The sequence below is a fragment of the Abrus precatorius genome, unplaced genomic scaffold, assembly GCF_003935025.1.
Source record: "Abrus precatorius isolate BTA unplaced genomic scaffold, Abrus_2018 Scaffold5, whole genome shotgun sequence".
NCBI classification, from domain to species: Eukaryota; Viridiplantae; Streptophyta; class Magnoliopsida; order Fabales; family Fabaceae; genus Abrus; species Abrus precatorius.
The window spans coordinates 1,324,803-1,345,891 of NW_020874395.1; the positions used below are offsets into that span (position 1 = coordinate 1,324,803).

At 28.4% G+C, this 21,089-nt stretch overlaps 3 protein-coding genes across 3 annotated transcripts; all 3 read left to right on the top strand.

Annotated features, from left to right (window-relative positions):
* Positions 1 to 5,414: 5,414 nt before the first annotated feature.
* LOC113867740 (cytochrome P450 82A3-like) lies at positions 5,415 to 7,429 on the top strand. The gene is made up of 2 exons (XM_027503191.1): positions 5,415 to 6,347; positions 6,800 to 7,429. The coding sequence occupies exons 1-2, from the start codon at positions 5,415 to 5,417 to the stop codon at positions 7,427 to 7,429; spliced, it is 1,563 nt and encodes a 520-aa protein (XP_027358992.1).
* A 2,792-nt stretch (positions 7,430 to 10,221) lies between these two features.
* Positions 10,222 to 12,113, top strand: LOC113867955 (cytochrome P450 82A3-like). The gene is made up of 2 exons (XM_027503475.1): positions 10,222 to 11,160; positions 11,484 to 12,113. Exons 1-2 carry the CDS (start codon positions 10,222 to 10,224, stop codon positions 12,111 to 12,113), a joined length of 1,569 nt encoding a protein of 522 aa, XP_027359276.1.
* Positions 12,114 to 16,218: 4,105 nt separating this feature from the next.
* Positions 16,219 to 17,534, top strand: LOC113867862. Its single transcript, XM_027503361.1, has 3 exons — positions 16,219 to 16,330; positions 16,456 to 16,621; positions 17,022 to 17,534. The coding sequence occupies exons 2-3, from the start codon at positions 16,513 to 16,515 to the stop codon at positions 17,198 to 17,200; spliced, it is 288 nt and encodes a 95-aa protein (XP_027359162.1). The 5' UTR covers positions 16,219 to 16,330; positions 16,456 to 16,512; the 3' UTR covers positions 17,201 to 17,534.
* Positions 17,535 to 21,089: the final 3,555 nt, after the last annotated feature.

The window sequence follows — 21,089 nt, forward strand, 5'->3', positions numbered from 1 at the left end:
ATTTATTTCAAATTGCAGGAAAAGTCATTGAAGAGGCCACCTACGACTGGAGAGTTGTTCAAGGAGACACACACTCGTAGGGGAGACAAAAACCTGTGAGTTGATACATGATCTCAGGCCACATATGTAAGTCATTCTTATTGACACTATATGTTATTATTAGTGATTTATTAAATAGTTTCAGACTAATATCTAATTATCTGAACTGAACTGTAGGATGACTATGTTCAAAGGCTTGAGGAGACATCTTCTCAGGATCAAGAGTCAGTTGATGAGGATGCTATGTAGTCACAGACAGTGGATGACCTTTATAAAGGTCGCATTTATGGCATGGGGGGCCGCTTTGCAGACTCTATGTCTCCTCCATCTGTCACCGAAGATGCCCTTTCTCTTGCACTTGAGGAAGTGGAGGGCATGGTCCATACTCAGGTCCATGCCCTCAATGAAGAACTCCAGAAGCAGAATGAGGAGATGTGGAAGACCAAGGAAAGTGCATGGAAGAAGAAGTGGGCAAAGAAAATGGAGAAAAAGATAGAGAAGGTGGCATCGAGAATGCAAAGGGAGGTCCAGCAGCAGATGAAGCAACAACATATGCAAATGCAGCAGATGCATGCTTATTTTGAGCTCATGAGAGCAAGCAGCTCCACACCTCTTCCTCCTCCCCCACCTGCTCCAACACCACCGGTTTTCAACTCCATGCATCATTCCTCTTCCGACTCCTCGTCCACTGATGATGATACTCCTTTGGATGATGATCATACAGATTATTCATGATGAACACCTGTATTTTACTTTTAACATTATTTATTTGGATGTTTTTGTCTTCTTTTGTAATGACATTTAAATTTTATATTTTATAAATCATTTTTGAATGTTTAGATGCCCAATTTATAGTTTTTATTATGTTTATAAATTGTGATAATCAGGAACAGGTATAAATAACTATCTATATAAACAAAAAATATGAATAATAGTAAAATATATCACAGACAGATTTTTCCGTCTGTAACTTATAGATAGATTGTAAAATCTGTCTGTAATTCTTTATCGATGAGGATATTAGAGACGGTTTGTGTCTGTTTGTAAATCTGTCTGTAATTTCAAAAATCATCTGTAATGGTTTAAAAATTCATCTGTAAATCTGTCTATATATAAAGGTTTTTAGTAATGTATCTCCCAAAAGAAAAAGTATATTAGCAAAGATGTTCTTTAGGCAGGTGGTCTTGATAATAGAGTGAATAGTTTTGAAAGTAAATCTATTAAATGTAATTTTACAACTGGTGGAAGTTTTGATCAAGATGCATTTAACATGAAAGAGAGCAACGTAGAAGGAAAGAGGAAAGGAGAAGACAGGGGACTCATTTGTAATTATGTAAAATATATCCAAAGACTTATTTATAAATATTAATTTTAAATTAAAAATATATGACATGGCATGTCATGTGGTGCCACATAGGATTGTTGAGTTGACTCTTTGTCAGCCAGCTTAGCGTTTAACAGAAGAAATTGTGACAGAAGAAACTAAATCTTAACTTCATAACTTTTCTAAACTAAATTCTAATAAAAAAATTTATAAATATTTATTACAAAATACGTAATATCTATAGGAACAAAAAATATAATTAATTCTTTTACTTAAGCACAAATGGGGGACAACGACAAAAATGTTTTTAGCGAATTTTATATATCTTCCCTCGTCTTTTTCTCTCCCTCCCTCATGCTTAACATTCCTTCCCCAACTTCCATATCAATTGAGACTTTTCCTTCAAACACGACAAATGTACCGGGTCTATTGCAAGTAATAACTAGTAAAGTACTGAAATATCGTCCTAAGAGAGTAATTCAAAATGTATTAATTTTAAGATAAAAATTAATTGAGCTTATATACAATAGAATTGATTGATGATTTTCATGAAATTTTGAGTAATAATTATATTGTAAAACAAAAATGTAAAATATAGTAAAATTCAAATTAAAGGAACTCAGATTGAATTTCTTCTATCTCCCTCTCTGTACTCTAGTAATTCAGCAATAAATATAGCAACCATTTCCCATGAATTTGATGCAAAATACAAAAATTATATATTTCAATTCCTTGAAAATTTATTTCTAAGATAATTTCTTAAATGTTGATTTCTCAAACAATTAACAAATTATCCAGCATTAAAATCATGATTTAAAAGCAATCAACAACTTAAAATCTATTCCTATTGAGTAATCTCAATCAGATCTAGATCTAAGTAATACTTTTCTAAATATAACTCAGATCTGAGTTCAAGAAACTATCAAATAGACAAATTCAAACATTAACACATATTGAGATCACCAAATCAATAGAAATGAAGAAGAAACAACTATATTTATATAAATTAGTGAGAATACATCAAGTTTGAAGATTTATATTCAATTCCATACAAATTCTAGCGGCTAATTGCAACCATAGTAACTAGAAATGAGATACAAATGGAGTAGAACATCAAAATTTGAGTATTCCTACTCTTTTCTTCTGCCCTGCGCCGCTCTTTCTCTTTGAAAAAATCAAATTGAACAGTATTTCTCAAAAATAGAAAAGTTGCCTTTTATACTGGTTGGCACGAAACTTCTCTCGCTACAACGACACCTTCTCGCTATAGCGAGATATGGAGATAAAAATTAGGTCAATCTGCTTATCTCTCATTGCAGCGATATTTCTCGTTATAACGACACAAGGGACTCTCGTTACAATGACATATTCTCGCCGTAAAGAGAGGAGTACAAAATCGTCTTCATCAAGCTTATCATTCTCGTTGCAGCGAGGGTATCTTGCTACAACGAGAAATCTCCAAAAGACAACTTTTTTTACAACTTCTTGTTTTATATGCTCTTTTATTTTACTTTTTTAATTTTCTTTAACTTTGAATGATGTTTCTTTTTTGATTACAACTACAAAATAGATAATAAAAAAAAAAGGAATCAAAACACTTACAATTACATTTTTTTTTTCCTAAAATATACAAGTAATTGTAAAAATTTCAAGTTTGGAGGAAATTTAACAAAATAATCTTAACTTTTAACGTGAAAAGTGCTTAAATCATCATATAAATTTACCTATTTTGTACATTTAATATCCAACCTTTCTCCTCCCATACCTAACGCCCTCTTTTCACTCCCACCCCCGTACTCACCTCCCCCTTTTCTCCCTATGCCCAACTTCGGCACCTCCTCTCCCCTCACCCCTACCCCTATATCACCCACTCTACCCATCTTTAGCCTCCTTTTCTTCCTATATCTAACCCCATCTTTTCTCTCTCATATTTGCGTAATTTTTTTTTAATTTTTTCCATTTTTACTTAAGTGAAAAAAGAATCCTTGCCACAACGAAAGAGGATTCGTATCCTTAAAAAATGTGTGATTACATTCGTGCAGGATATGTCTAGTAGTGATTTGTTAGTATTTTTTGTGTCACTCATTTATATATCAAATGAAATAAATATACTTGTAAAAATATAAAACAATTTGCATCACAAGATTTATAACATTAATTGCATCAAAAGTAATAAAAGAAATGTTTAATATTTATATTTCAAATCATTTTTAACTTTGTGTAATAATAAAATGTAAAGTTTAAAATTTAAATTAAACTTATATTTAATTTTTTTAATATGATTCAATTAAGTACGATATAGACTAAACATGTAAAAAAAAATTGATCTTTATCTCTTTTAAATATTATTTTTACACATTATATTAAATTTATTTTTTTTACTTGACTCGTTACAACTTGGTGGGCATGCCGTCTAAGTAGACTGGTTTTATGAACTCTAATATTCATACACTAATAAAAGATCTAAGAGGGAAAAAATGTAAAAAGCATAATATCTAATATAATATGATAAAGAAATTAAAAAATGACTATTTATTAATTTTATAGAATATATTAATAAATTATAATTATGACTTTCTTTAAATATATTATTTTGTAACTTGTTAAGTATTTAACGAGAAGAGTTTTTTTTATATACATAAAAATGAAAAACATTAAGAAAAAAGAAAAACATAAATTTAAAATACAAATACTAATCTCTTGATCACGTAAAACAATTTATAATTTTTTAAAAATTTATATATTTTATATATTTAATTTTAATTATTTATTAAAAATTTAATAATCAAAATATATTTCTCTCAACAAAAAAATATCAGTCTCGGTACATAATTTGCTCCTCTCTTTCTCATTCTCAATATATAAAAATTAATTTATGTAACAAATTCATGCAAACATTGTAGAAATATGTAAATATTATCATTTTATTTTATTTTGTCCGCATAATGGTTGGACTTATCAACTAGTTTTGGAAACAGAAAAAAATCACATTCAATGTCTTATTTTTCTCTCGTACCGCTTTCCTCGTCACGTCACATCCCATCCCGGTCTCTCACATGTCCTTGCTCGTCAAGTATGCTTGCTCATCAAGGTTGTGATTTCACTGTTTGTATATACAATATATAAAAAATATAATAATTCGTCTGCAGTAAATGCTAATTAATCAATAACGACACTAATTAATTTTTTTTTAAAATGTTAAAAATATCATTACACAAAGTTATTATATTTCAAAAATTTTTAACTAATACTTTATGATATTGATTAACAATACGATAATATCCCAGCAACATCTAAAGTACTAATTAAAAACATATTATAATCGTTCTATGTATATGTTATTCTTTGCATATGATAAGTAGTGTTAGTTCAGGTGGCAAACGTTCTATGTGTATTGTCGGATCACGTTTTCTTATCCTTGCTCGTCAAGGCTGCGATATTGGAGTGATATACTCACTTTTATATTATTTAATATATAATTATAATTCAATAATTTAATTAATGAAAATTATATTTTATGTTCAGTTTCTGACGATGTAAAATGGATGTATGTAGCAACACCAAAATACTAAGCATTTAAATTGTTGCAATATAAGAAAATAATAATACAAAAAATTTATTGTTAAAATGTTAAAATATTTTGCATTGGTAAGTAGGTTACAACTTACAATACTTCATTAGGCAAGCAAAAGTGAGCAGCCATGTTTGAAAAAGAAAAGAAATCAAATTGAATTCAACGACGTCATACGTTGGACTTCGGAATTGTCGTCGTTCTGCAAGCGCTGCCCCTGTTTTTGTCTCAAGTATGCAGCACCATCTAATGCTTGCCCATCAAGTTAAAAATTGTTATGCTTTCTACCCCAATTCTGTTTTTCTTTAATGTCTATCATATGGATAATCATTGTTGCTCATTTTCTAAAAAATGACGTCACATTGGCCAAACTAGGTGGTCATGTCTCCTTATCCTGTACTCATTTTTCACTTATAAAAGAAGAAAACACAACAGCCAAGAGGGACAAAGGAACCTCAAATTCCACCGTAACTAACTAAAATGGATTTAGTCTTGAATTGCCTAAATACCATTACACTCTTTTCTCTAATTGTTCTCTGTCTCTTTCTCTATCGTCGTTCCAAAGGTAGAGAGGCTCCAACAGTTTCAGGTGCATGGCCAATACTTGGTCACCTTAAATTGTTGAGTGCTTCACAAACACCCCACAGAACCTTAGGTGCTTTGGCTGACAAGTATGGACCCTTATTCACCATCAAACTCGGTGTCAAACCCGCTTTGGTGCTCAGCAATTGGGAAATGGCTAAAGAATGTTTCACCACAAACGACATTGCCGTTTCCTCTCGGCCAAAGCTTGTTGCTGTTGAACTCATGTCGTACAACCAAGCTTTCGTGGGGTTGGCACCGTACGGATCGTATTGGCGTGAATTGCGTAAAATTGTTACCTTTGAGTTTCTCTCAAACCGTCGAATTGAGCAACTGAGCCACGTGCGTGTCTCCGAGGTTCAAACTTCGATCAAAGAGCTATTTAACGTTTGGTGTAGTAAAAAGAATGAGTCTAACTATGTGCTGGTGGAGATGAAGCAATGGTTTGTGCATATAACTTTCAATATGGTTCTTCGAATGGTTGCTGGCAAGAGATATTTTGGTGCCATGGATGAGGCCAACGAAGAAAAAGCAAAGAGGTTTCTGGAAAATATAAGAGAGTTCATGCGTTTGATGGGTACTTTTACGGTGGCTGATGGTGCTCCTTTTCTGAGGTGGCTTGATTTGGGGGGCTATGAGAAGGCCATGAAAGAAACTGCCAAAAAATTTGACGAAGTGTTGAGTGAATGGTTGGAGGAGCACAAACAGAACAAGTCTCTGGGTAGAAAGGTTGAAAGCCATCGAGATTTCATCGATGCGATGCTTTCGGCACTTAATGGAATACAAATTGATGGGTTTGATGCTGACACCATTTGCAAAGCCACAACTTTGGTATGTATAATAGTGTGGAATTAGTATTGCATCTAATTACTTAGTAAGATTGAACTTTCATCACATTCAACCTCGTTCATAACATTGATTATGTGCATTATAGTGTGACATTAGTATTAGTTTTAATGCTTGGTAAAATTGAATTTTTCTGCATTTAAACTCGTCCTCAATTGGATTCATCAAGTGCCCAAAATTGTTCTTTTATATTTGAACTATATAAAGAAGAAAGTAGAAATTTTATGAGTGCTATTGAAAGCAGTTCTAATAATTATAGAATTGAGAAACATTAATTGCTTTCTTTCATATATTTTTTATTTAATTAAATTAAATTAAATTAAAAGCATATTTTGAGAAAATGGGACAAATACGAAACACTAAATATCCAAGATATATATATTGTTTTCTTGAATAATTGAATGAATATTGTTATTGATCTTGAACTTGTTTTTCAGGAAATAATTTTGGGAGGAACTGACTCAACCTTTACCACCCTTACATGGGCATTGAGTTTATTATTGAGAAATCCTCTTGTATTGAAAAAGGCTAAAGAAGAGATTGACACACAAATTGGAAAAGACAGATGCCTAAGTGAGTCAGATATAAATAAACTTGTGTATCTTCAAGCTATAGTTAAAGAGACACTAAGATTGTATCCACCAGCTCCTCTCTCATCACCTCGTGTATTCACTGAGAATTGCACCTTGGGTGGTTACCATGTCAAAAAGGGAACTCGACTAATCCCAAACCTGTGGAAGATTCATAGAGACCCAAGTGTTTGGTCAGATCCATTGGAGTTCAAACCAGAAAGGTTCCTTACCACTCACAAAAATGTTGATGCCAGGGGTCATCATTTTGAGTTGTTACCATTTGGAAGTGGGAGACGAATCTGTGCTGGAATGTCCCTTGGCATGAATATGGTTCATTTCACTTTGGCTAATTTATTGCATTCCTTTGAAATACTGAATCCCTCGAGTGAACCTGTTGACATGACTGAAATATTTGAATTCACCAACACAAAAGTTACTCCGCTTGAGGTTTTGATTAAACCACGTTTATCTTCCAACTATTATGAAACATTGTAATGCTTATGTTAGTGATGTGATCCGTTTGTGATCTATTTCGAGTTAAATTGTGTTTCGTCTTCAAAAAATGTTATGTAATCATGATATAGTTTTGGTCCTAGTAATAAGGTGCATCACCAATTTTATTTAGTTGTCATGAAAGCTTGCGATACGATTTCGAATTTATTTGTATTCATGTTTAATTGATTTGTAATTTAGCAGGAAAAAAATATAATAAAGAATGGAGGATACATGTAAGCAGAGGAATTATTTGTTAACCAATCTTTTGCATTTCTTTTTAATCTTCAGAAGCACTCACATGAAAAAAAATTCATAATTTTAACGTAGTTCTTGACACTTTTTGTCTATATTTAATATAATTTTATAATTTTATTAGATAAAATTATAAGTTATTTTACCTATAATTTTTTGGGGAAAATTTTTTGCAAATCCTAAATACACCTAAAGACAATCATCACACACAAAAGAAGGATCAGTAGAAAATAAATTACAGAGAAGAGAACTGTGCACAGAAGAAAATCAACTTGCAAACTTTACTCAATACAATTTAATAATAAAGCTTTTTAATTATAATATATTTTTATATCTTCTTTCTTTAAATTTGTCGATATGATGCTTAAATAAATAGTCCATTTTAACATGGATACTTAATGTTTCAGATAAATTTTATCAAAAAGAAAAGCTGAGGTAAATGAACGTTGTCCTTATTGTAAACAAACCAACACCACCATCATTCTCATCTGTTTTCAAACAAAGATATTTCATTGTTTCATCCTAACAATAAATTCAGACTAGAGGTAAGAAGAAGACGACGACGATAATAATAATTTAATACATGAATATAATTCATTATTAATAATAGTAGGATAAATAATCCTTAATTTATATCTTTATTTTAAGAATTATGGTCGTTAATTGCCTGTAATACACCCTACTTCGCAATCTTTCATATTTTGCAACTGGAGTAAATTTTAAGATTGTTTGGATTGAAAAATATTTTCAGTATAATTAAGAATTATAAGGAAGGAAATGTATGTAAATAAAATGTTTCAAATACTCCTAATAATTTATTCATTAAATATAAAAAAATAAAGTTAAAATGTAATTTAATTAATAGTCTTGGAACTTCTGCAAGTTTCATTCTCTCTTCAATTTGTAGAGAAACAAAAAATGTGAATACTATTTTTGTTTAATTTTTTTCTTATTTTCTTACACAATCAAATGAGTAGACAAAGTTATGTTTAGATTAATAAAAATTAAAAAAATACTATTCTAAGTTAATTAAATTGCATCAGTCTTTGAAAATGTTAATCATGTGATTGTTGTAATTTTGTAAGTTTCAAATATACACAGTTTATAACAATTGTTTGGTCAAAGTAAACACTCCCATTCAGATGTCATGAAATCATGCATGTGACCACACCATGAATTTATGTGTTGAAAGAGAAAAATATTTTAATTTATTTTTTGCATAAAAATTTAAAATAATATTAAATATTATTTTTATTAGTAATTTTTTTCATATAAAATATGAAATATATTAAATTTAAATTTTGAGTTAATTTTAATCAATTAATAATAATAATAATAAAATTTGATAAAAAATTTATTAATATACTTTTATATTTTAATAGTTAATATTGTTTTCTAATAATTTATTATTTTTAAATTTATAATCTTAATCCTAAAGGTTGACACTTGACAATAATAAAATTGATAAAGTGTTTGTATTATTTGAGTAGTCTAATTAAGACTAAAAAACATTTCTTAATAAAGAACAATGATTAAGTTTAATATATGATCTATATAATTTCTTCTTTTTTCCTGTATAATAGAGCCATTTTAATCAAAATTGAAGATGGATTTATAAAAGTATAACTCATCTTTAAATGTCATGAAAACTTCTGATGAAAATAAATATTTTGGTTAAGAAATTAAATTATACACCAATGTAAAATAGGAGCAAAAAAGTAAAAATATAACTTGTACGTAATATATAATAAAAAGAAATAAAACTAAAGACGTATTAGTCTGTACTTATTTATTCTTAAAAAAAGTATTCATATAATAATATATATGATTACCAATCTACATTCACTTTTTTTTTTATCGAATAGCATGTTAAAAATATATAATTTACTACAATATTCTATGTAGAAATTATATTGATATATGTAAGCATATCCATGTAAATATTATAATTTAATAATTTAATTAATGAAAATTATATTTTATGTTCAGTTTTTGACGATGTAAAATGGATATATGCTGTACCTGTATATATATGAAAATGCTAATACCTTTAGAATATTAATTAACAATGTCATAATATCCCAGCAACACCAAAATACTAAGCATTTAAATTGTTGCAATATAAGAAAATAATGAGATAAAAAATTTATTGTTAAAATATTTTGCATTGGTAAGTAGGTTACAATACTTCATTGGGCAAGCAAAAGTAAGCAGCGATGTTTGAAAAAGAAAAGAAATCAAATTGAATTCAACCACTTCATACGCTGCCCTGTTTTTGTCTCAAGTATGCAGCACCATCTAATCCTTGCCCATCAAGTTTAATATTGTTATGCTTTGTACCACAATTATGCTTTTTGCTTTTTTTAATGTTTATTATAGGATAATCATTGTTGCTCAATGATTTAGTCTAAAAATTGACGTCACATTGGCCAAACTAGGTGGTCATGTCTCCTTATGCTGTACTCATTTTTCACTTATAAAAGAAGAAAATACAACAGTCTAGGGACAAAGCAACCTCTTTCTCCACCATAACTAATAAAATGGATCTGGTCTTGAATTGCCTAAATACCACTACCATTGCACTCTTTTCTCTAATTGTTCTCTGTCTCTTTCTCTATCGTCGTTCCAAAGGTAGAGAGGCTCCAACAGTTTCAGGTGCATGGCCAATACTTGGTCACCTTAAATTGTTGAGTGCTTCACAAACACCCCACAGAACCATAGGTGCTTTGGCTGACAAGTATGGACCCTTATTCACCATCAAACTCGGTGTCAAACCCGCTTTGGTACTCAGCAATTGGGAAATGGCTAAAGAATGTTTCACCACGAACGACATTGCCGTTTCCTCTCGCCCAAAGCTTGTTGCCGTTGAACTCATGTCATACAACCAAGCCTTCGTGGGGTTGGCACCGTACGGATCGTATTGGCGTGAATTGCGTAAAATTGTTACCTTTGAGTTTCTCTCAAACCGTCGAATTGAGCAACTGAGCCACGTGCGTGTCTCCGAGGTTCAAACTTCGATTAAAGAGCTCTTTAATGTTTGGCGTAGTAAAAAGAACGAGTCTAACTATGCCTTGGTGGAGATGAAGCAATGGTTTGCACACTTAACTTTCAATATGGTTATTCGAATGGTTGCTGGCAAGAGATATTTTGGTGCTATGGATGAGGCCAACGAAGAAAAAGCAAAGAGGTTTATGGAAAATATAAGAGAGTTCATGCGTTTGATGGGTACTTTTACGGTGGCTGATGGTGCTCCTTTTCTAAGGTGGCTTGATTTGGGGGGCTATGAGAAGGCCATGAAAGCAACTGCCAAAAAATTTGACAAAGTGTTGAGTGAGTGGTTGGAAGAGCACAAACAAAACAAGGCATTGGGTGGAAAGGCTGAAGGGGACCGAGACTTTATGGATGTTATGCTTTCGGCACTTAATGGAACACAAATTGATGGGTTTGATGCTGACACCATTTGCAAAGCCACTACTTTGGTATGTATATTAGTGTGAAATTCGTATTACTTCTAATTATTTTGTAAAATTGCACTTTTACTCCATTCAAACACGTTCATATTAAAACAATTATAAGTATTTTTTAGTTATTTTTTAATCACGATTGAAACTTTACTTTAATAAAATGTATTAATAATTTTTAATTTTTTACTTTTATTGTATAAATTATTGTGGTAAAATTTTATTTTTAAATTTGAATTAAAAATTATAAGAAACGCTTTACCTAAACTTTGTTCTAATCATATGGCCTTATATGAACTATAATTAGACGATTCTTCTAATAAAGCTTGAACTTTTTGCAGGAATTGTTTTTGGGAGGAACTGATACCACTGCTGTTACCCTTACGTGGGCACTATGTTTGTTATTGAGAAGTCCTCATGTATTGGAAAAAGTTAAAGAAGAAATTAACATGCATTTTGGAAAAGAGGGAAGCATAGGGGAATCAGATATAAATAAACTTGCGTATCTTCAAGCTGTGGTTAAAGAGACACTAAGATTGTATCCACCAGCTCCGCTATCATCACCTCGTGAATTCACTGAGAATTGTACTATTGGTGGTTACCATGTTAAAAAGGGAACTCGGTTGATTCCAAATTTGTGGAAGATTCATAGAGATCCTAGTGTTTGGTCAGATCCATTAGAGTTCAAACCAGATAGGTTTCTTACCACTCATAAACATGTTGATGTTAGGGGCCAAAATTTTGAGTTTCTACCATTTGGAAGTGGGAGAAGGATTTGTCCTGGAATGTCCCTTGGTCTACATATGGTCGATTTCACTCTAGCTAATTTCTTGCATTCCTTTGAAATCATGAATCCATCAAGTGAACCTATTGATATGACTGAGATCTTTGGATTCACCAACACCAAAGCTACTCCACTTGAGATTTTGGTTAAACCACATTTGCCTCTCAACTATTATGAAGGTTTATAATCTTTATGTAACCCTTTGTGGACTAGTTTAGTTAAATTGAGTCTGTCCTTCAATAACATTATGAAACCATAAGATACTTATGGTCTTATAGAGGTATAGCTGCTTTCATTTATAGTTATAATAAAACCATGTAATCATGCTATGAATTAATTTTCATCTGTGATTTAATGTATTGTTCTGTAGTTTAGTAGTAGAAATAAAAGGCTAGAGAGAACATAAGCATTCCTATGGGTTCTTTGGATGAGTCCTACACTAAAAATATGATTTCAGTGCATATGAAATGAATTTTTTTATCTTATAAATATCATACTTCAATTATGTATTTTCCTATTCCTATTTTCAAATAAATAGTTAACAGAGGATACCCCAGTTCGTTTACAAATATTTTCAAATAATGTAACCTATTCCTACTTCAATAATAAAATAAACAAGATGTAGGAATCAACCATCACACGTATTAAGATATTGACACATTTTCTACTTTTCCATAACTAGGATTGGGCCTTAATTAATTCCAAAACCTGCTCTAAATCAACAAGTTATATGAGCAGTAACATTTGAAAAAAGAAACCCTTCAAATATTAAAAAATATGAATGTGAATAATGGAACACGTCGAATGATCTTATAAAAGTATCATCTGGTGGAATTATACCAAATAAGAAAGCAAAACTATTATGAACAAAAGAAAATGGTTATAGAATATAAAAATAAATGTGTCATTAACATTGGATTTTAACCTTAAATTTGATTTCTTGTATTCTTCAATTTCCTTTATTATTAAAAATTGATGTATTTGTGTAGAGTAATTGCAGATTTATATGGTGGGTTAATTATACATGAGCACAAATTAATGTCTATGACCATAGAGAGATATGGCTGACAGTGTACTTGATTACAGATATTAATTTGATGAAATGTGAGATTGGAAAATTGTCAGTGGTTTAGATTTTAGCATTTGTGGGTCGTGTTTGATCATTTGATTTTTCATTTCATCCTAAAAGACCAGTTTTGGTATCACATTAAAGTTTAGAAAGGATACACGTCACCTCAACTTAGTGTGGCTAACAATAAAAGAAAAAATAAATAAATATAGGTGTGAAAAAATAAAGGAAAAAATGAGTCCAACACTACAAATTTATAACAGAAGAAAATATTTTTTTTTTTACTTTTATATTGTATTTAAAAATAATATATACTAAAATATGAGATTTTTATAAAAATTACATAAATATGAAAACTCAAAAATGGCTAATAATATAGCATAGATTCAAAGATGGAACAGCTAGAATTTATAAAGCACTAAAAATTGTTAATGATAATTTTTAAAAAAATAATATTACAACTTAAAAAATTACTGATAGTGACTTTTCAAAACATAAAAATATAAAAATCAAAGATGCAAGTAGTCAAAAAATAATAAAAATAAATTTACCAAATATCGTTAATAGTAGCTGTTCAGATGACAATTTTTAAACATTTTTAACATTCTTGAAATGATTTTTTTAATTTTTTTATTATTTATGTAACCATCCTCTTTACTTATCATATTTTTTTTTTCTAAACTACTTATCTTATTTTTTATTGACACGTAATTTTGCAAACTTCATATATGTTATTAGTATGTTACAATACCCTTTATATTATTCTTAAAGAGATCTTTTTTGCTGATAAAAAATATTTAATATAAAACATCACTCAATAAGCTTTTCAACACATTTATACCATGCAATAATAATTCAAATATTATAATGAACCTTTTTACACACATTAATTTAACGTTTGTTTCGGGTACTTAATAATTTTAAACTTTTTCTTTTAAATATAAATTTTAAAATAAAACTGTTTCAATTAAAATGAACTAGAATTTATTATTAAATCAATAAGTTTATTTTAATTTTTAATTATAAAATAATTCAATGAACTCTTTTCTCTCTTGAAATACACACAGTATCATTGTTATTATTACTATCAGATAATAATTATTATTATTGCAATTATCACTGCTTCTATTAATCAATGATTATAGTTATTACTAATAATACTTTCATAAGGCCTTTCCGATGTTATCTGAACAAGATGAGAAAATAGAACTATTCTTTATTTTACTAAGCAGCTGTTGAACGACAAATGACAAGTAACAACATTTTAATGAAACAAATCTAAAATATATCTTATCAATTCAAAAAATATATTTCTTTACACTACATTTATTATTTCATGTATTCTTTCTGACTCATTAGTAACGTAGTTTTTTAAATTCAAATATAAATTGTGTAATTATATTATCATTTTCGTACAAATTCTCTGAACTATTTGAGTTTGAGTCTAAGTCATCGTTATCTATATTTTAAATACATTAACTTTTTTTAATTTTCATCTATTTAATTTAAATTCGACTGAAGTTACGCATTTAAATGTGATAGATGAGTCTATTACATGAGATCTTTTGCATGCACAAAAACTTGAATCTAATACTTTAATTAAGCAATACTAAATCGTTTGTCATTCAAATCAACCTTCATTTTTACACACTAAATTTTTTAATAATAAGTCTTATCATTGTTATCATAATTATTATTAACAATATTATTATTATTATTATAATTACTATTATTATTGTTTTCATCTTTATTTTGAAAATGTCATTCTCTTTGATATTATTATCATTATTAACTTATTATGACAATCATCATGCTTGTTCTACGATTGTTGTTATAGTTACAAGTCTATCATTGTTACTTTCATTTTTGTTATCTCATCTTGTTGTTAATTTACTATAATACTGACAAAAAAATATATTTGTAGTTTAAATTTTATTATCATATATTAAATTTGAAAATTAAAAGCTAAGAAATAAAAAAATATTAATTTTAACTTTAAAAAAATCAAAACTTAAAACTATACTGGCTTTAAATAATTATTTAATTTTATTAAGAATTGGCCTAATTTATTAATTTTTTGAATACCTACTGCATTGTCTCAAATAAATTTAAAAGTCTAATTTTTGTGAATAATAATTTTTATCCAGAGCTAGCTACTATTGGATTTATAAAAGTTTGTTTATTTTAAAGTTAGGTAAAATTAATTTTGAAAATTGATATTGATGAAATTAGTTAAAAATTAATTTATATTTGAAAATATATTTATTCATAGAAAAAATGGTATAATTATTTTAAAATTTGTTTACGTATCTCAGAAAATAAACTTAAGCTTATGACATTTTTATATTTGATAGAAATTTCGAGAAAAAAAAACCACCGAACATTATTAATTCTTACGAGTAAATATTGAAAACATGTTTTTTTTTTCCCACTCTTGTAACAAGTGATATATAGTTATGTCACTTGTTTGTAATAACGAGTTATTGACTTATTTAAAAAAAAAAAAAATCAAATTTCATTATATTCCTTTACTTCTTTTTTGAAGCACTAAATAAATTAAAAATATTTATAAAAATGTGAAACACAAATCAAATATATTATTAAATTAACCTAAAAAAAAGTAGGTTTGATTTTATTTTTAACTTTCATATTTTAATTTGTGTGATCTTAATTAATTTAATTTCATTTATTTATATTTAATTTTATATTTTTGAGTTAGTTACAATTATAAATTATAAGTAAAATTTATTTTTTTATCTAATTTAATTCGAATCTGATATGAGTCACTCACTTTAATATGATGGATAAGTTTATCATTAAAAAAAATTTTATACAAAATGACTCAAACTCTAATAGTAAAATTAATTTTAAATATTTTAAAATTCTATGTAAGCTAAAATTTGAGGAAAAAAAAAAGCTAAAATAATAAAGTTTAATAATTTAAAAAAATTGAAAAAGATATAATTATAAACGTTAACAAATCGTGGAACTTTAAACGTTGAGTTATGATTTACGGTGTGGGGCCAGAATGGCTGAATAAAAATCTGGGAGGTGGGGGCCACAGGGAATAATATAGTCACATGGGTGTACGAAGCATAGGAAGCAACCACCAATAGCTGCGCTCCACATACTTGGGAACGTCCTAATATCTACGTGACCTCACAGCTCACCATCGGATCTCACATCGACACGTGGCATTTCCACGATGGCATTGTCGGTTGAAAGTCGTTGAAGCATCCGTTTATGAAGACAACATACCTCGTTTCGTTCCTCACAACGTAACCGTCCCTCGTTGAGTTGTCCCTCCCTTTCGCCGAGGAACCACTCCTTCACTTGTTTGTTTTTTCTCTCTTTTTGTATTAATATAATGTTTTCATTCCCATTCTGAATTCACTTTCATCATTTTCATTAAATAATAATCACACTCTTCTTTAAAATATATATACATTCTCTTTTGTAGTGGTTGAATTAGCATTCTGAAGTCGTGGTTAGTGTGTTTCACCTTCCGCGGCGGAAGATGGAGGAGATGAAAATTTCTCGGCGAGTGGAGTGGTGGCACAACATGATGTACCCACTTCGAAGAGTTTGGATCGGCATCGCTACCCGCCTCGGAATTCGCAAAACTGGTAAACTCCTCTATTTAAAATTCTTTTTTAAACTTCCAATCAGTTTATGGTCACTGAAGTGGTTTTAATTACTTGTTATGGTTCATTGTTTGATGAATTTTATTTAAGGAGTGTTGAGTTTTGTAATGGTTATAGATGTTGATGCAACTTGCAAGAGCCAGAGAATGTATCTGTTAAGTGATAATTTTGGTGAGGTTTTCATAATCTGAAGATTTGATTGAGCAGTTTTTATGTTTGGGGAATTTGGGTTGGAGTGAAATTTACAAGTGAATGTTGTTGTGTTATTGATTCCCTGTATGTTAAAACTACAATATTTGGATTTATGTTTGAACATGTATGAATTTGCATTTGTTATAACTTATATCTCAAATTGTAAAACAAACTATTGGGAAATTTGCAGGGCTACTGAAGTTACGGCACGATGTGAGGGCTTGTGAATATGAGGATATTCGAGTGATGTGGGAGATGCTGAATAGAAATGAATCAGATTTTGGTCATTCTTCTGGGAAAAGCAAGAAGCGGCAATGCTGGAAATTGCTGAGGTGGGCAAGGTGTGCTCCTTATATTTGCCGCTCCTGAAGAATTTCTCTTCACAAAAAGACCCACCTATTGTGTTGGCGTGGTTTTTGCTTCAATCATGAATAAAGGGTAAAGAGGGGTTCATGTTAGGAACATGGTTCTCTTCTTCTCTTAATCAACTTAACCATATGTAGATATCAACCACATCCTTAGTATGGTAAAATTATGTGTAGTTTGTGTCGTGCTTCATCATCATCTTCGTATGTTCAACCAGACGTTCATGTGTTGTTTTTAGAGATCCATGAATCGTGTTGAGGGCTCTTACAGCTTGGTTTTGTATCAGCAACTATCTGCATTTTGCAGAAGGTATATATATATATTTGTGTAACTATTATAAATACCCGCAATGCTTTCACTTGTTCATGATTAACCCTTCCTTTTTGTTTCGTGTCTCGTGGAGAGAAATCCTAACAGGATATTCTTTAACCATTTTTAGACGTAGTGATTGACTAAACGTGTTGAGTTGCATTTCGAAAAGGCATTGAAAATTGAAATACTTCAAATAATCTGAAAATGTATAACGAAGTTGGACTTCATATGGAGATCCATTACGCGCAATTGTTACACGATTTGGATTAAACTTTCTTTTCATGTGATTTAATTTAAGTGATTTTAGTGTCGGCAAAGCTGGCTCTTGCTGTCAAACGTGGGATTGCAATGTTTTTAGTTTGATAAAATAAAGATGTGACATTTTTTAACTTTTGACCGATTTAAAAAACATTGTGTGGAAAGAATAATGGTAGATGTCGTCTTATAATTTTTCTTGAGGAGTGGCAGTGATTAACGTGGATAGTAAAGTGACCAATTCATACTTTTATGTCACTTCGTGCTTAGAGAGATGCGAAGTGGAAGAAAAGAAGCGCCAATAACTGGTTTATTGGAGTGTGAATAAAGATCTCGTTTTTGAAGATTCACTGGTGAGTGTGAGGGAAAGCTTCGATAAAGGTGATTGACTATGACAGCAAACCCAATATCTAACCATTAATATATGTCATCTTTTTTTTTATCAGAACAGTAAACTTCAATAATAGTGATTAAAAATACTTTTTTTTCCCCAACCGAGCAAGATCTTTCTTCTTGTTTAATATAATTTAATTTAGTGAAACTCATACTTAAGATTACATGTTAAATTGAAATAACTCTAAATTTTAGTTTTCCTCCTTCCAACTTTAATTTTCCTCTACATTATTTCTAGTTTAAATTTGAATTTAAATTTTACCAAAATTAAAATTTCATATTTAAATTTAAGTTAAAGGAATAAATTCAAATTTAAACTTGAATTAACGTAGGAGGAAACTAAAATTCAAGTTTCAATTTCAAATTTTATTCTATTGGAAGAAAATCTAAAATTTAATTTTTAAATGTATCATTTGCAATAATGTGTAGAGCAAACAGAAGAAGAAAAAAACACATCAAAACATGATATATGCCTTATGGCTTATGTAAGAAAAGACCACACATAGTGGAATGTAACACATCTATTGTGTGTTGTGTCCTTACAATACAAGTCACATGCTAAAGTGTAACATGTATCACTTTATGATATGTAGTATTTGTTTTTTCACTCAACACTTTTCAAACATTGTTAAATTTACTTATTTTAATAATTAGTTTATAAATAATTTTATTTAATTAAATAGTTTTTAAAATTATATTATGATGATAAAAATGCCACAATTTACTTTAACAAATTAGATTCTATTTTTTCTTTAAAAAATCTCATGAAGATCGGGGAATCAATTCATGATCTATCTTATTTTGAAGTTGGATAATTTAGTGAAACTCATGAGAAATGTACAAGACTATTTGTTAGACTACCAATAGTTTTATGGCTTATGGCTGTATCAAGCTTAAATGAAACAAGCTTAAAAAAAAGTTTTAATTTAATGTTAGATAGGTTCAAATGAGCCTGAGTAGACGCACCTATTTTTCTAACTCTACTTGCAGTGAATGAATATTTTTAAGTTAAAATATTTTAAAATAAATTAATAAAAATATATTTGTGATTATTTTTATGTTGAATAAAATTCATAAATTTTTAAAAAATAAATATTGTAATTATTTATAATAATATTTTATTTTTTGAAAAATACATAAAAAAATAAATTTTAAAATTTAAATTATATTAAATAAAAAATAATGCAAAAAAAATCACTTAACATGATAAAATAGAAAAGTAACTCTTAAAAGTTTATTTTAAATTATTAAAAATATTCTTGTTTAAGAATGTGTACCCACAATTTATAACTAAGATGGTTTGTTTTTATATTCAATTTAAAATAAGATTAAGATATAAAATATAAAAATTAATACATTTTATTTATTTTAAAGAGAATCTCACTATTTTTTTTCTAACATATAGTTATGAGTAAATATACACATTCATCCTTCAATATGACACTTTGTTTATTTTTATCCCTAACGGCTCGTTTGGTATATAAAATTAGAATTGATATTTGAAATTGTAATTCTAATGTTAATTTCATCTTAATTAAAATTAGTTTAAAATTACAATTTTACATTTGATGTACTTAAAAAATTAGAATACAAAATTAGAATTCTAAGTTAAAATTAAATTTTATATTGTAATGTAAGGTTTAAATTTTTAAAAAATAATTCAATTTTGTATTAAAATTTTATTTGAATATTTTTTCAAAAATAATGTGTTAATTAAAAATATAAAATATTTATTAAATAAATTGTTAAAGATGATAACTTAATATTTTTTTTAAAAAATCATCATGACATAATAAATTTATTTTTTATGTTTAATTTATCATTAAAATTTAATATTATGTTATGAACTATCTTTCTTATAAATTAGATGAAAGCATATGAATGCTTATAAATATAATTTATTTTTAAAATTAAAAATATAATTTGAATATAAGTACTTCTAAAAACTCTTATTTTGAGACCATAAGCAAAGTAGAAATATTGCAATAAATTTTTCTACACTTACATGATAATATTATGTACAAAATGTTACAAAGCTCGAAAAAAGCTTATTTAATAAGACGTAATTAATTATAATAATTTTCATAAGTTACATGATATAATCACCACAAAAATATACTTTTTACTACGTCTTTATCACACTATTGCATCCCTAGCACTAGTTTTCTTTCAATAGTTTTTGAATTCATTTTCTAATATTTTCTGTAGCGTCTAACAATTCAAAAAAAGTATGAAATAATTTATTATATAATTAACATAAAAAAAAAGTATGCAGCAAGTGTAAAAATTGAAGAATAACAATACATTATATTTTACAGTAAATGCATAATAGCGATACGACACATTAATGTAAATATATTAAATATGTAACAAATGTAAAAAAAGGAGAAGAAAATTAGGAAAACATATAAAAAGTAACTCTTAAAAGTTTATTTTAAATTATTAAAAATATTCTTGTTTAAGAATGTGTACCCACAATTTATATACAGAGATAATTTATTTTTGTATTCAATTTAAAATAATGTTAAGATATAAAATATAAAACTTAATACATTTTATTTATTTTAAAGAGAACATAAAAAATGATATTAATAATTAATGTAAAAGTAAAGTTAAAAGGAGAAGATAATTAGGAGAACGTAAGAAGAAAAAGAAAGATGTATAGGAAAAAAAAAACAATGAGAGAGAGAGAAAGAAAATATTTGGAGAAGAACAAGAATTACAAAGATGAGAAATACGAATACCAAGAAACACGATACATGAGAGTGTATTTATGAAGTATGATATTAAGAATTCAAATTCCTAAGATGCGGGTCACGAATTGAGGTGAGCCAAATTTACTTCTCATGAATTATAATCACAATTCCAAATAATCATTTAAATATAATAATCAAAATTCTGAAGCTCAATTCTAATTTCACCATCCAATTTT

What these genes read in the sequence shown, in the direction of transcription:
- LOC113867955 (XM_027503475.1), top strand. Translation starts at nt 10,222, where the DNA reads ATGGATCTGGTCTTGAATTGCCTAAATACCACTACCATTGCACTCTTT. An exon ending in TTTGCAAAGCCACTACTTTG is followed by an intron (nt 11,161 to 11,483) that starts GTATGTATATTA and finishes AACTTTTTGCAG; the next exon opens with GAATTGTTTTTGGGAGGAAC.
- LOC113867740 (XM_027503191.1), top strand. Translation starts at nt 5,415, where the DNA reads ATGGATTTAGTCTTGAATTGCCTAAATACCATTACACTCTTTTCTCTA. An exon ending in TTTGCAAAGCCACAACTTTG is followed by an intron (nt 6,348 to 6,799) that starts GTATGTATAATA and finishes CTTGTTTTTCAG; the next exon opens with GAAATAATTTTGGGAGGAAC.
- LOC113867862 (XM_027503361.1), top strand. Translation starts at nt 16,513, where the DNA reads ATGGAGGAGATGAAAATTTCTCGGCGAGTGGAGTGGTGGCACAACATG. An exon ending in CCTCGGAATTCGCAAAACTG is followed by an intron (nt 16,622 to 17,021) that starts GTAAACTCCTCT and finishes GGAAATTTGCAG; the next exon opens with GGCTACTGAAGTTACGGCAC.